General features: G+C 35.8%; 1 protein-coding gene across 5 annotated transcripts in view; it reads left to right on the top strand.

Annotated features, from left to right (window-relative positions):
* PTPRC (protein tyrosine phosphatase receptor type C) overlaps window positions 1-13,084 on the top strand; it is a 120,479-nt gene that overhangs the window by 96,916 nt on the left and 10,479 nt on the right. For all 5 annotated transcript variants that reach the window (XM_035010388.1, XM_035010387.1, XM_035010386.1 and 2 more), the window contains 8 exons: window positions 301-391; window positions 482-558; window positions 4,749-4,785; window positions 4,879-4,976; window positions 5,694-5,819; window positions 7,887-8,044; window positions 8,258-8,393; window positions 10,415-10,564. In XM_035010388.1, coding sequence (XP_034866279.1) covers window positions 301-391; window positions 482-558; window positions 4,749-4,785; window positions 4,879-4,976; window positions 5,694-5,819; window positions 7,887-8,044; window positions 8,258-8,393; window positions 10,415-10,564 — 873 coding nt within the window. The remainder of the gene's footprint in view (window positions 1-300; window positions 392-481; window positions 559-4,748; window positions 4,786-4,878; window positions 4,977-5,693; window positions 5,820-7,886; window positions 8,045-8,257; window positions 8,394-10,414; window positions 10,565-13,084) is intronic.

Genomic DNA, 13,084 nt, shown 5'->3' with positions numbered 1-13,084 from the left:
TTGTACTTGTAGTCTAGGTAAATATCCAAGTATGTATTTTTAAATGAATTTTAAAGTGGTGATCAATTCTGAACTTGCTCTCACTCATGGGTTTTATTTTCAAAGTAGCCCATCATTCATTTTTTAGGTGTTTTTTGCATAATTTCTAATAGTGTTAATTTCAATTACCAGAAACAGCTTGCTTATCAGCATAAAGGAAATATGTTATAGGATGTCTCTTTTGCTCAAAATGATAAGTGGCAAGGGGAAAACTATTTTTCTTGAATCTGCTATGACCCAAAGGATCTTCATGTCTTTCAGAGCATTCCACGGGTGTTCAGCAAGTTTTCTATCAAGGATGCTCGAAAACCCTTTAACCAGAACAAAAACCGTTATGTTGACATCCTTCCTTGTAAGTACTCATTGAGAATTGGATCTCTATATATTTAGGCTACTTGATTATTCATTATGTCACTTATGTATATTTCTTTTCTTCGAACAGATGACTATAACCGTGTTGAACTCTCTGATATAAATGGAGATGCAGGGTCAAATTATATAAATGCCAGCTATATTGATGTGAGTAAAAATGCATAACTGCCAGATTATTTTCTATCTTTGTTGTTTTGCCATTGATCATTTTCATTTTTTTTGTATCTATGCACTCCATTCAGTCCTTCTTTGTCATGGCAGAATTTTAGAAATATTATTAGAATAAAAAAGAAGAAGATAGTAGGAAGGGAAAAATGAAGGGGGGAAATTGGAGGGGGAAGCGAACCATGAGAGGCTACGGACTCTGAGAAACAAACTGAGGGTTTTAGAGGGGAGGGGGGTGGGGGGACGGGTTAGCCCGGTGATGGGTATTAAAGAGGGCATGTATTGCATGGAGCACTGGGTGTTATAGGCAAACAATGAATCATGGAACACTACATCAAAAACTAATGATGTAATGTATGGTTACTAACATAACATAATAAAATAAAATTAATTAAAAAAAAGAAATAGTTTGAAGTAAACCCCTAAGGTCACTGAGATAAACAAAAAAATCATTAATATCTGCAAGAAATATTATTTATTATTGGTACTAGGTATTTTATAGAATTTTTCTCTACCAAAAAATGATACTAATAATTAAAATACTCTGGTGCCTACTATGTGCTGGATATTAGACAAAATGATCTATGTATGTATTTCTCTTAAGAGCCCCACATTTTCCCTGGCCATGCTCACTGTAGAGGTAAGAGGTGAGGACTGGGAGGCTCTGGTGAATTAGTTATCCTTGCCCTTGTTCAATTAGTAAAATGTTGAGTTGGGATTCAAACCCATGTTTGCCTGACTCCAAACTATTGTGCTCCAGTTATATAACATTGCATTTCAGCAGAGATGTTCTTCATTGACCCAGATCATTTGTTCATTATATTTACCCAAAACGGAATGCTGCATATGGTTAATGTATCCAAAATATTTTAAAATGTTATTTATTATATAATTGTTAAATAAATAAAGCACTGCACAATTTAAAAAAAAAAGTTAAGTGGTATAACTTATTTTTATACCACTTTTATTAAGTGGTATAAAAATAGAGAGGGACTGAAAAAAATCTTCCTTCCACCATTTGCCCCATTTCCCATTTACCAGAAGAAGTAACCTCTATGTTGTTTCTTATTGATCCAGCCAGTTTCTTTATAAACAAGAATATGCCAACATTCTTTATCCTCTTCTTTACCTAAAAATTTTAACATGATATTCACATTTTTCTGTGCCATGCTTTATACACATATGTGATATATATATTAATATATATGTAATATATATGTATTTATATATATATTATATATATATGTAAAATATCACTACAAGAGCAAGGATTAGCAAAATTTTTTCTGTAAGGGACTTGACAACAAATATTTTGCGTTTTCCAGGACATAGCACTTCTGTCACACCCACTTAGCTCTGAAGTTTAGTTGCCACACTTCCAGAGACAATACGCAATGTGAATGTGTTCCAATTTTTTTTTTTTTACAAAATCAGACAAGGTTGTAGCTTGCTGAGCCTGGATGTAGAGCATTTCTACATCTTTTTTTATATCTTCTGAGTCATTCATGTTGTAGCTGAATTGTGATTTAGTTAATCGGTTCCTATATTAATAGACATTAAATGTGTTTTCTAATCTTCTGCTTTTACAAACAATGGTTCAATTTATAATCTTGACTCATTATTTTACACTGGGTTTTAGTATATCTAGGATAAATTCCTAAAAGAAGAGTTTCTAGGTCAAAGAGAATATGCATTTGCAATTTTAAAAGACATTTCCAAATGGTCCTCCACTAGAGTTGTACCAATTTACATTCCACCAGCAATGTATGAAGAAGGCTTATTTCCACAGACTGCCAAAAGAGTAACGAACAAAAATTGTCTTGAAAGTCAAATGGTTGACAAAGTGTATATCATACTACTGTCTATGCTGGTTTATAGGGTAATTCACAAACTTTTCTTAGAGAAAAAAATTGAAATTGAGGTTTGTTTCGATCTACGTGAATATATAAACTTTCAGTGAAGTAGGCAAAATGGTCAAATCATATTTATTTATTTATTTATTTATTTATTTATTCACATGATGTATTAGTTTCCTAGGACTGACATAACAAAGCACCAAAAAACTGGGTGGCCTAGAACAACATAAATTTATTCTCTCAAAATTCTGGAGACAGGAGTTTGAAATCAAGCTGTCAGCAGAGCCAAGCTCTCTCTGTAGGGTCTGAGGGAAACCCTCCCTTGCCTCTTCTAGCTTCTGGTGGCTCCTGGCAATACTTGGCCTTCATTGGCTTTCAGCTGTATCACCCTAATCTGACCTTCTTTCCTGTGTGATTCTACATCACTATGTCCCCCTTCTCTCATAAAGACACCAGTCGTTAGAATGAGGGCCTGTCCTCAGTCCGTAGAGCCCCATCTTCCACAAAGATTCTATATGCAAATCAAATCACATTCTGACATTCTGACTGGATATGAGTTTTTGAGGAATGTTATTCAATCCTATACACATGGATTACGTAAAATTATAGCAGAATTTAAAAATATTTTTTACTTGGATCGTTTCTGAAACATGCGTCTTCACCATTTTTTGCAAGTAGAAGCAGAGCTGGGATTTATCCTCTCAAGCATTCTGTCCCTAGGGATGGCACTCTAACCAGTGCAAATGTCTCGACTCCCATCCACTTTGTTTGATACATGACACTATTTGTATCCTTGCTTACTGTTGTCTCTGCAAGTTCTATCCCAAGCAACAAATATCTCTTCCATTGACATGTGTTCATGATATTCACAATTCAATTTCTTACTTTATTCTTTTTTAATACGATCATCAAAAGGCTTGTTTATAATGACAAGCAACACTTAAAAATGTGAGGTCATGGTCTAAAGATAATTACAAGTATGTGTCATAATTTTAACCTCTATTTTAACTGATTCTGCAGGTAACTTCTGTAAGTTTTCACAATTAGCACTGATAAACTTTATTTTAGTACATAGTGTTTCTTCCACATTGTTTTTCAAAGAAAATTGAAAACAGATTTTATAAGGATTTAGGTAGTCTCTGAAAAAAAACTTAGAATTTCTATTCAAATATCTATGGTAATTATGGTATTGAGTTAATACTTATTTTTCTCCACCAGAGCTGGGAGCCCCTGAAAAGCATGTCTTCAGCTTTTGGATAGTCACTTGACATATTATAGTCCCTCAATAAATAAGTGTCGAATAAGTTAATATATGAATAATACTACATTATGAGATAGAAGTTTCAAGAAGTTACTGATATTAATCCTGAATTTTTGTGGCGCATGTAACTATATTTCATCGAATGGGCAAAGGTTATCTCTCTGAAGGGTTTCTCTGATTGTTGAGGTAAATTTAAGGAATATGGGATAATTTGGAAGAAATTAGCACAATATCTTATCTGACTCTGTACTCCTTTGCTTTGATAATAGGAATGGAAAAAGCAGACATTGTAGGTAATTAAATGAAAGTTATTGTATCTTTTATCTACAATGGCAGAGAAGGAGTCTAGGGGATCCGCAGTCTATCCCAGCACTAGTTAAATGGTAGAAGTGTGGGGCGCCTGGGTGGCTCAGTTGTTTAAGCGACTGCCTTCAGCTCAGGTCATGATCCTGGAGTCCCTGGATCGAGTCCCTGGATCGAGTCCCGCATCGGGCTCCCTGCTCGGCGAGGAGCCTGCTTCTTCCTCTGACTCTCCCCCCTCTCGTGCTCTCTATCATTATCTCTCTCAATAAATAAATAAAAATCTTTAAAAAAAATAAATGGTAGAAGTGTGTGGATCATCTCAGAACGATTTATTGAAAGAAATTGAGGAAAAATCCCAAAAGCAACTCATATATGGCTTGTACGATGGTTTAAATTGTCACAGATGGTGTTGTAAGGTTGGCAGGACATAAAATATGAGAATGTCTGGATTACTTTTATAAATTGCTGCACCATCCCAGATGAGGATGAAATCTAGTTTCTAAAATTGTTTTGGGTATATAGCAAAGACACATGAAAGCCATGAATATTGTTTGTAAATGCTAATATGTTTTGCACAGTTCAGTGGGTGACCACGTGTTAATAAAATCCCCTTTAAAATTTGAAAATGTTCAGAGAAATCCGCAACCAAGAAATGGTGGATCTAAATCAACATCCTTTAACTCACAATTTTGCATGCAAATGAATAATTGAGTGTTCAATAAATGATACACCTTTGTGTGTGTTTTGAACAGGGCTTCAAAGAACCCAGGAAATACATTGCTGCACAAGGTAATTTATCTGATAGTCTAACATTCTTTTTGAAAGTTGTTTCATAGCACTTTTAAGAAGATATTTATCAGTTGGCATTTATTTACCTCCTAGGTCCCAGGGATGAAACTGTTGATGATTTCTGGAGGATGATCTGGGAACAGAAAGCCACGGTCATTGTCATGGTCACTCGATGTGAAGAAGGAAACAGGGTAAGAGTCATAGTGTGAAGATTGAGGTTAGGAAAAGAGAGTGTTGAATCACATTTCAAACCCCCCCCCCAAAAAAAAACCCCACATATATGTGCTTGATGACTAAAGCGGACAGTTTTCTATTTTAATCAATATAACACTTGATTTAAACTTTTCATACATGTAGAAAAACAAAATATGTACATACCTAAATGTATATATGAATAAAGTTTAAGTGTTTCTGCTTAATTGTGGGACTTACATTTGATTCCCATTTCTTTGCAGTATTGTTATAAGTTTAGCATATTTCAGTGTGCTGATTTCACAAGTACTTGTGAATACTTAAAACAAAACTGTCCTTGGGCAGATAGGTGGTAATTCATGTAATAGGACTTTAGGAAGCGTGAAAGCCTCCCTATCCTCCAGCCTGAAATTAACCACATGCAACTGCATCATTTTTGCTGACAACTGAGCCCATCCCCTTTTGATATGCAGCTAAGCCTGGGAAGATCATCCTTCTGCTAAGTAGTATGAAGAAATCTTTCAGGACACGTTAATGGGAAATGGAATACATTTCAAGCATCACAGCTTAGGGTGTATTTGTGCTTAAAGGAGAATACACAAATGTTTTGAGAATTTCAGATAAATAATTTTTGCTTGTTTTGTTTTTTAAAGAATCTCCAAAAACAAATTTGTTTTAATGAAAAAACAAAATTATTATTATTTTCTGAAATATAGAACAAGTGTGCAGAGTACTGGCCATCAATGGAAGAAGGTACACGGGCTTTCGGAGATGTCATTGTAAAGATCACCGAGCGCAAAAGATGTCCAGATTATATCATTCAGAAGTTGAACATTACAAATGTGAGTTTGTTTTATTACCTAACTTTCATTTTTATATGAGTTGTCTAAAAATACAATTATGGAATGAAATTAAATGTAAGAAATTATAATATATCTAAGAAAAAATATTTTTAACAACCTACATGAGGAAGGGTTACCTTAGAACAATAACACAAGCCAAAAGGGTCAAGTTAAATCACTGGTGAAAGTAGTATTTGTCCAAATCATATCAAAAGTATCTGTAGGGGCACCTGAGTGGCTTAGTCGGTCAAGCGTTCAACTCTTGATTTTGGCTCAGGTCATGATCTCAGGGTCATGGGATCAAGCCCCACATTGGGCTCCATGCCAGGCATGGAGCCTGCTTAAGATTTTCTCTTCCTTTTCTTTATATGCTGTGACTTGACATATAAAGAAAAGAGCTCACTAATGGTGTTGAATAAATGATTGAATTATTGAATGAATGATAAACTGGCCCTTTTCTCAATGGGCCTGTTACTATTATGGAAAGAGTACTTACACAAACTGCACAATTAGAGAGCTCTTTCTGCCCACAGGTCCTGTCCCCATGCTTTAATAAACCTAACTTTTTTGCTCCAAAACCAAAACCAAAAAACAAATGGCACAATTAGAGACTGCTGTAAGAAATACAAAATTCTAACTATGTAGTAAAGATGAAATGTTTAGTTTGGAAAAGAAAATTGTCAGTGTGGCCTTAGATAATAGTTAAAATGGAGGTCCTCACACATGTTATAGGATTCCATTTTTTGTTATTATTATTTTTTTTAATTTATTTTTTTTAAGTAGGCTCCATGCCCAGCATGGAGCCCTATGTGGGGCTTGAACTCACAACCCTGAGATCAAGACCTGAGCTGAGGTCAAGAGTCAGACACTTAACTGGCTGAGCCACCCAGGTAACCCCTAGTATTCCATTTTTATGAAAAGTCCAGAATAGGCTAATTTATGGAGGCAGAACATTGATTAGGATTGCTTGGAACTGAGGGAAATGAAGCAGGAGGAGGGATGACTGCTAATCAGTAAGGGTTTCTTTTGGGGGGTAATGAAAATGTCCTGTAATTAGATAGTGGTGAGGATTTTACAACTCTGGGAATATAATAAAACATTTTATCATTTAAATGAATGAACTTTATGGATGTGAATGTATCTTAAAACGGGTTAAAGATGCAAAAAATACCCCCCAACAATTGTGTGTTTCTTCCAAGGACTTCTAAGGCTCCCATGGCTTTACTAACTACTGTGCCCACAGAGAGCTGTGGGACAATTGGTCCCAATCAATAGTTGATGCTAAAATACATGATGGATTTAGGCATGAGACCCCCTGTCCATATATATGGATCATATGTAGATCTGATTATATTGATTGGTCTCATTATTATTCTTATTTAATATAATTATTTCCCCAACAGAAAATTACAACCAACCAAGTTTTGTTGTTTCTTCTGCTATGTAAATGTAGGGGTTTCTTCTTCATGCCAGCTCAGAGAAGTATGAATTACTCATTTTGTAGTGGTTACCTTGAAATTGGGACAAATGTGAGCTGTAGTCTGGGGCTGAGTTTCCCCAGTTGTCTCCTTTTCCCAGTTGGCTCCCCCGTCGTCTCCCTCCCTGACATTTCTAATATAAGACAGCCTAAGAAATACAGCATTAACAGAATAATTTATCAGACTTTCTTCACATGAAGAAAATGTCCTGGCCTACCAAGTGGAAGTATTTCAAACAGCTGTGAGAATGGGCTTTGCTTTATATCTTTTTCCACCCACCAACACCCCCATTTTTTTGGTGTGTGTGTTTGTTGTTTGTTTTTGGCATGGCAGCATGAAAGTTCCTAGCAGCCTCAGCTAACTTACCATACCTTACTTACCTCACTGGTAAGTTATTGCTTACTGGTCAGTGCATGCCAACCTTGCATGACATCTCAACTACTGGTTATTCATTGGAAAGGAAAATGTTGTCATGGCTGAAAAACTTGCATGAGGACTTTCTGGTACTGGCCCCCCTTCCACTTATTTGTCAGGTAGTTTGCTTTGAAAAAAAAAAAAAACCTCAAAGAAAATATTATCTCTTGCCTAGAAAAAAGAGAAAGCCACCGGAAGAGAGGTGACTCACATTCAGTTCACCAGCTGGCCAGACCATGGGGTGCCTGAAGACCCTCACCTGCTTCTCAAGCTTCGAAGGAGAGTGAACGCTTTCAGCAACTTCTTCAGCGGCCCCATTGTGGTGCACTGCAGGTAAATGAATCCCCAGAGCAGGCACCAGGGCTATTCCAGTCCTTGCCTTGAGGTTGTTAGGGACATCCTTCCCTTTGGCAATTGCTGTTTTGGGAAACAGTCTGTGAGGAGAAACTTCTATTTTTTCCTCTGCTTCACCCCGTCAGCTTTTCCACTCATTTCCCTGCCACAATCATGCCTTCACTTTTTTTGTTTGTTTGTTTGTTTTGTCAGTGCTGGTGTTGGACGCACAGGCACTTACATTGGAATTGATGCCATGCTAGAAGGTCTGGAAGCAGAAAACAAAGTAGATGTTTATGGTTATGTCGTCAAGCTAAGGCGACAGAGATGCCTGATGGTTCAAGTGGAGGTATGGAGATATGTGCTAACCTTCGATCTCTATTCTCCCTTTTGCTTTTTGACTGAAATCTTTTTGTGGGGGGAATAGTGATCTTAAAAAAAATCCTGGTGATGGGTATTAAATAGGGCACGTATTGAATGGAGCACTGGGTGTTATACGCAAACAATGAATCATGGAACACTACATCAAAAACTAATGATGTCACACTTTAAACAGTGGGTGAAAATTGTTTTCTTTTAATTTCCTGAAAACTAAATCAATTGATAAGCACCAATCATAGTTAGAAGCATTTTGCATTAGTGGCTAAAAGTACTGTAGAAGAAGGGTGATTCTAAAATATATAAACAAATACATAAATAATAAAATACCATTTACAGGTGTCAGAAAGGAAAAATAAATAAATAAAAACACTGAAAACGAATTTGGCAGAATCTCATGAAATTAAAAACAGGGAGACAGGATAGTATAGTGATTAAGAGCTCGAATTTTAGAACTAGACTTCCAAAGTTCATGTCTTGCCTTAAATTCTTAACACTGTGCATCCTTTCACAAGTTTTTAAGGTTTCTGTGGCTCAGTTAAGTCATCTGTAAAATGGAGATAATGACATATTTACCCTACAGAGTTTTGATGAAAAGGTAATCCAAGGAAAGTATGTAAGCAAGTCCCTGGCACATGTATGTGGCCGGTAATTGTAAGTGATGGTTATTATTGAAAATTTCTTCACTTGACCCAGCAATTCTATGTGTATGTTTATACTCAAGAGAAGCACTTGCAAATGATGCACAACTAGAAACATGTGCAAGAATGTTCATTGAATTCAGCATTGATAGAATAGCAAAAAAAAAAAAAAAAAGAAGAAAGAAAGAAAAGAAATACTTTATTCATATCTATGGGAGAAAGGGCAAACAAAATGTAGACATATGGAAGCCCTACAATGCATGTTATGCAGTTGAAAGGAATACTCTTGGTCTGTATCTATCTATAGATGCTCAGATGAATACCATGAGTGAATAAAATCACTGAATGAAACATATAAGATACAATTTATAGAATTTTAAAGAAGCACACAAAAAATGTACAGTGTTTATAGATACATAAATATTAGTGCAGCAGTATAAAAGCAGATTGTCAACCAGGAAAAAGAAAAAGAAAAATTATTTCCTATGGAAAAAGTAAATGGGGTAAAAGGATACAGTCAAGTCAGGGAACTGGAGTAAGTGGTTAAAGAGGCTTGAACTTTATCAGAAATATGTCATTTATTTAAAAATAGTGGATTCAAGTATGATAAAAAGGTAGGAGTCATTAAATGTAGATTTGGCATAGTGTGTTTTTTTTTTTTATAAATTCCTCTGTTTTAAAAGATTCTAGAAAACTCTTTTTAAAAATGTGTTCTATGACCATGAGAGATTATGGACTATGAGAATCAAACTGAGGGTTCTAGAGGGGAGGGGGAGTGGGGGGATGGGTTAGCCTGGTGATGGGTATTAAAGAGGGCACGTTCTGCATGGAACACTGTTATATGCAAACAATGAATCATGGAACACTACATCAAAAACTAGTGATGTAATGTATGGTGATTAACATAACATAATAAAATAAAATTTGAAAAATGTGTTCTATGGAATATCAGTTTGCATTCTTTCCCTCTTAGATACAGTGTGAAATTTATTATAGTTTTATGTATTAGTGATTTGACTTGGTGGATCAACAATAATCACTGAAGGGAGTAACAGACAATGCTTTTCTAATTTTTAAAAATAAAATAGAAGTTATGCACTATATAGTAGATATTTAATCTATTTAGCGAGCTATTTTTTCCTGGAAAAAAAATCTGATATGGAATTTGCTCACATTCCAGAGAATTGTGAGAGCCAAATTCCATAATACTCAAATGTTATAGGTATCAGTTTTCTTTTGCATACATTGTCCCAATATGAGCAAAATTATGGAGATGCATAATTTATTTAAATGTGATTTATAGGACTGTAAGTTATCGGTTAATTATCTATATTTTTCTTTGGAATTGTAGGCACAGTATATCTTGATCCATCAGGCCTTGGTGGAATACAATCAATTTGGGGAAACAGAAGTGAGTTTGTCTGAATTACACTCGTATCTATTTAACATGAAGAAAAGAGATCCACCCAGCGAGCCATCTCCACTAGAGGCTGAATTCCAGGTAATAATAGTGATAACAATAGTGATAATAATAATTATGGATAACTTTCATTGAGGGCTATTTTCTAGTGCTGCGCTGTATGTTTGACATGGTTCTTGAATTTGGGACTTACCATAACCAGTGGAGCACAGATGAGGAAACTAAGACACAGAGAATTTAAGAGAAATGCCTGAAAGTGCAAAGCTGTTACGTGGGAGACTTGTTTAATGTGTCTAGAGACTAGAATTGTGTCTACAGCCCACACTTTTAACCATTTCTCATTAAGCTGGTATAAAATAAAGTGTCAAAATAATAGTATATACCCACAAAATTGGTCCGCCAAAGGCAATGTAGCATCTCACCTTTTAAAACTACATCTGGTTTTGGTTTGTAAAGGAAATAATTAGAGGAGTTTATGACTACTTTGGAAGTTTAACTGGCTGGAGCTGGTAGACAGAAACTAAAGTATAAATACCTGTGTCCTAACCTATTCATTGGGCTATTACTCTGAAAGCTAGCCCAGGATGTAGTTCACTCATTCAGAGAATTCTCAAAGCTATCTCCAAATTGCTCAGTTGTCCAAAAAAAAAAAAAAAAAAAAAAGTTTTGTAACTTTTCTCTTACAATTTTCCAGTTTACTGAAACTTGTAAACTACCAAACTGGTCAAATTGGAGAGTTTCACAAGACCAGGAACATGTTTTTAATCAAATGCAGAATTGTTTAATGTTTTGGTTCAAAGTGAGGATGGAGGGGGGGTGGAGCATACACAGTAATTACCAGGTAACACAATCCCCCAGAAGATTATAGTGGAAGAACCAGCAGGCTACCAGAGTAGTCCTGAGTAGAAAGATGTTTAATTGCTGTTTTCTTGCTCTTTTAGCTGACAAATCAACCACATTTCAGTACACTAATCCTGCTAAACCGCATATACATATATGCTGTTTTGAAAACACTTATAAATGTAATTTAAACATTCGTATGTAAAGTCACTAAAAGAAAGAGTAAATTCTGTCACTGAACAAATAGGATTAGGTTTTTGCTCTGTGTCGAGTACAGTTTTGGGCACAAGAGCCAAAGTGATTTGCAGGTGGACATGGTGAGAGAGTGTAACCCAGGTCACAGGTAGTGACTATAACTGATAGAAACAGTGAAATTATTCCATTTAAGCATAAAGGAAGACAGAAAATGAGAAATGAGAGGAAAGATGTAGGTTACTTGGTAGATTTGGTGATAAGAAGTTGAGGCAGTTCTTGTCAATTGCCTTTTCTTTCTAAAGAGTGTATGAAGCAAGATCATCAGTTAAAAATTTTAGGGGGACAGGAGTGAGTAGGGCAAAGAAGAACTTATGCTTGAGGAAGGGGAAAGTAGATGAAACAGTTATACCAAAGTAGCAAAGCAATCTCCCTAGGCAAAGATGGTAGATTGCTGGAAATTGTTGTTGGATCATTTGAAATCTATGGTCATGAATTTAAAGAGAGTCAGTTGGTTTTATTGTTTTATATAGAAACATTAAAAATAGGGGCTGTGTATACAGATGGTTGGGTTAAACTCATCTAGGATTTCTTAAAGTGACTATTTGAAAGTTGGAGAAAAGGGAATTGAGTGTGTTCGCAAATGTATGATATAGTGGTGGATGATAAAGAGCAAATTGGCCACAGAAGGACATGGGGCACATAAGGAAAATAGTAAGGATGGTATATGGAAGGTTTTGATAGAATTGCACATGGCTAGACTGAAGATACTAGAATAAAGAACGAGGAAGAAAAGAGGTAATTTTCAATAATGAGATGGTTGAAATTGCAATTTTTAAATGAATGTTTGAAATGAAACTTACAAAGGTAGAATGGAGAAAGTGGATGGCGGAAGAGTAGAGGAAAAGGGCACAGGAGGTAAGGAAGCTAAGAAGAGACTAGATGTTGCATAGATCATCCTTGTCAATGTTGAAGTAACCAAGAATTATGACAGACCTGGGGAGAAAAATTAGGCAAGTCTAAAATTAAACGGGGTGGAGTGATCCAGTAATCAGTACCTGAAGCCTCTAACAAAGGTCAAAGAAATATGACATGGTGTCAGGAAAATCAAAGTAACTGGGCTTTTTGAAGGAGAAATGAGTAGAACCAGTTTATAAGCAGAAACAGGTAGCAAAGACAGTACATATCTTTCCTTCAAGCTGTGATGTATATGGGGTATGAGTGGGGAATTCAGTTTTTTAAAAAAAGAGCTACTGCTGAGTTTTTGGTGATGTTCTCAAGAGACCCTCAGGTTTCACCTGGTGTACCACCCCCTCCCCCTTCCCCAACCAAAAAAAGTGAAGGAACTGTTGGGAGAAAAGCATTAAGGTGGATGGCAGTTTACTGATGACAGACCCTGAGTACCAGAGAGAAGAGAGGAAGACATTGATAGGTGAGATGTAAGAGACTGAGTTGTATTTGATGATAACTATTTAGATAATTATTTAGTAATAGAGCTCTAGCAAATATGGATGCACTGGGAGGCGGAGACTCGTAGCAAGGACTGAAGTGTGAAAAACCCTTCCTGTC

The sequence above is a fragment of the Mirounga leonina genome, unplaced genomic scaffold, assembly GCF_011800145.1.
Source record: "Mirounga leonina isolate KUSES-001 unplaced genomic scaffold, KU_Mleo_1.0 Mir_154, whole genome shotgun sequence".
Classification (NCBI taxonomy): domain Eukaryota; kingdom Metazoa; phylum Chordata; class Mammalia; order Carnivora; family Phocidae; genus Mirounga; species Mirounga leonina.
Note: the sequence above shows the minus strand (reverse complement) of the source record. Positions and strands in the feature narration are given on the sequence as shown.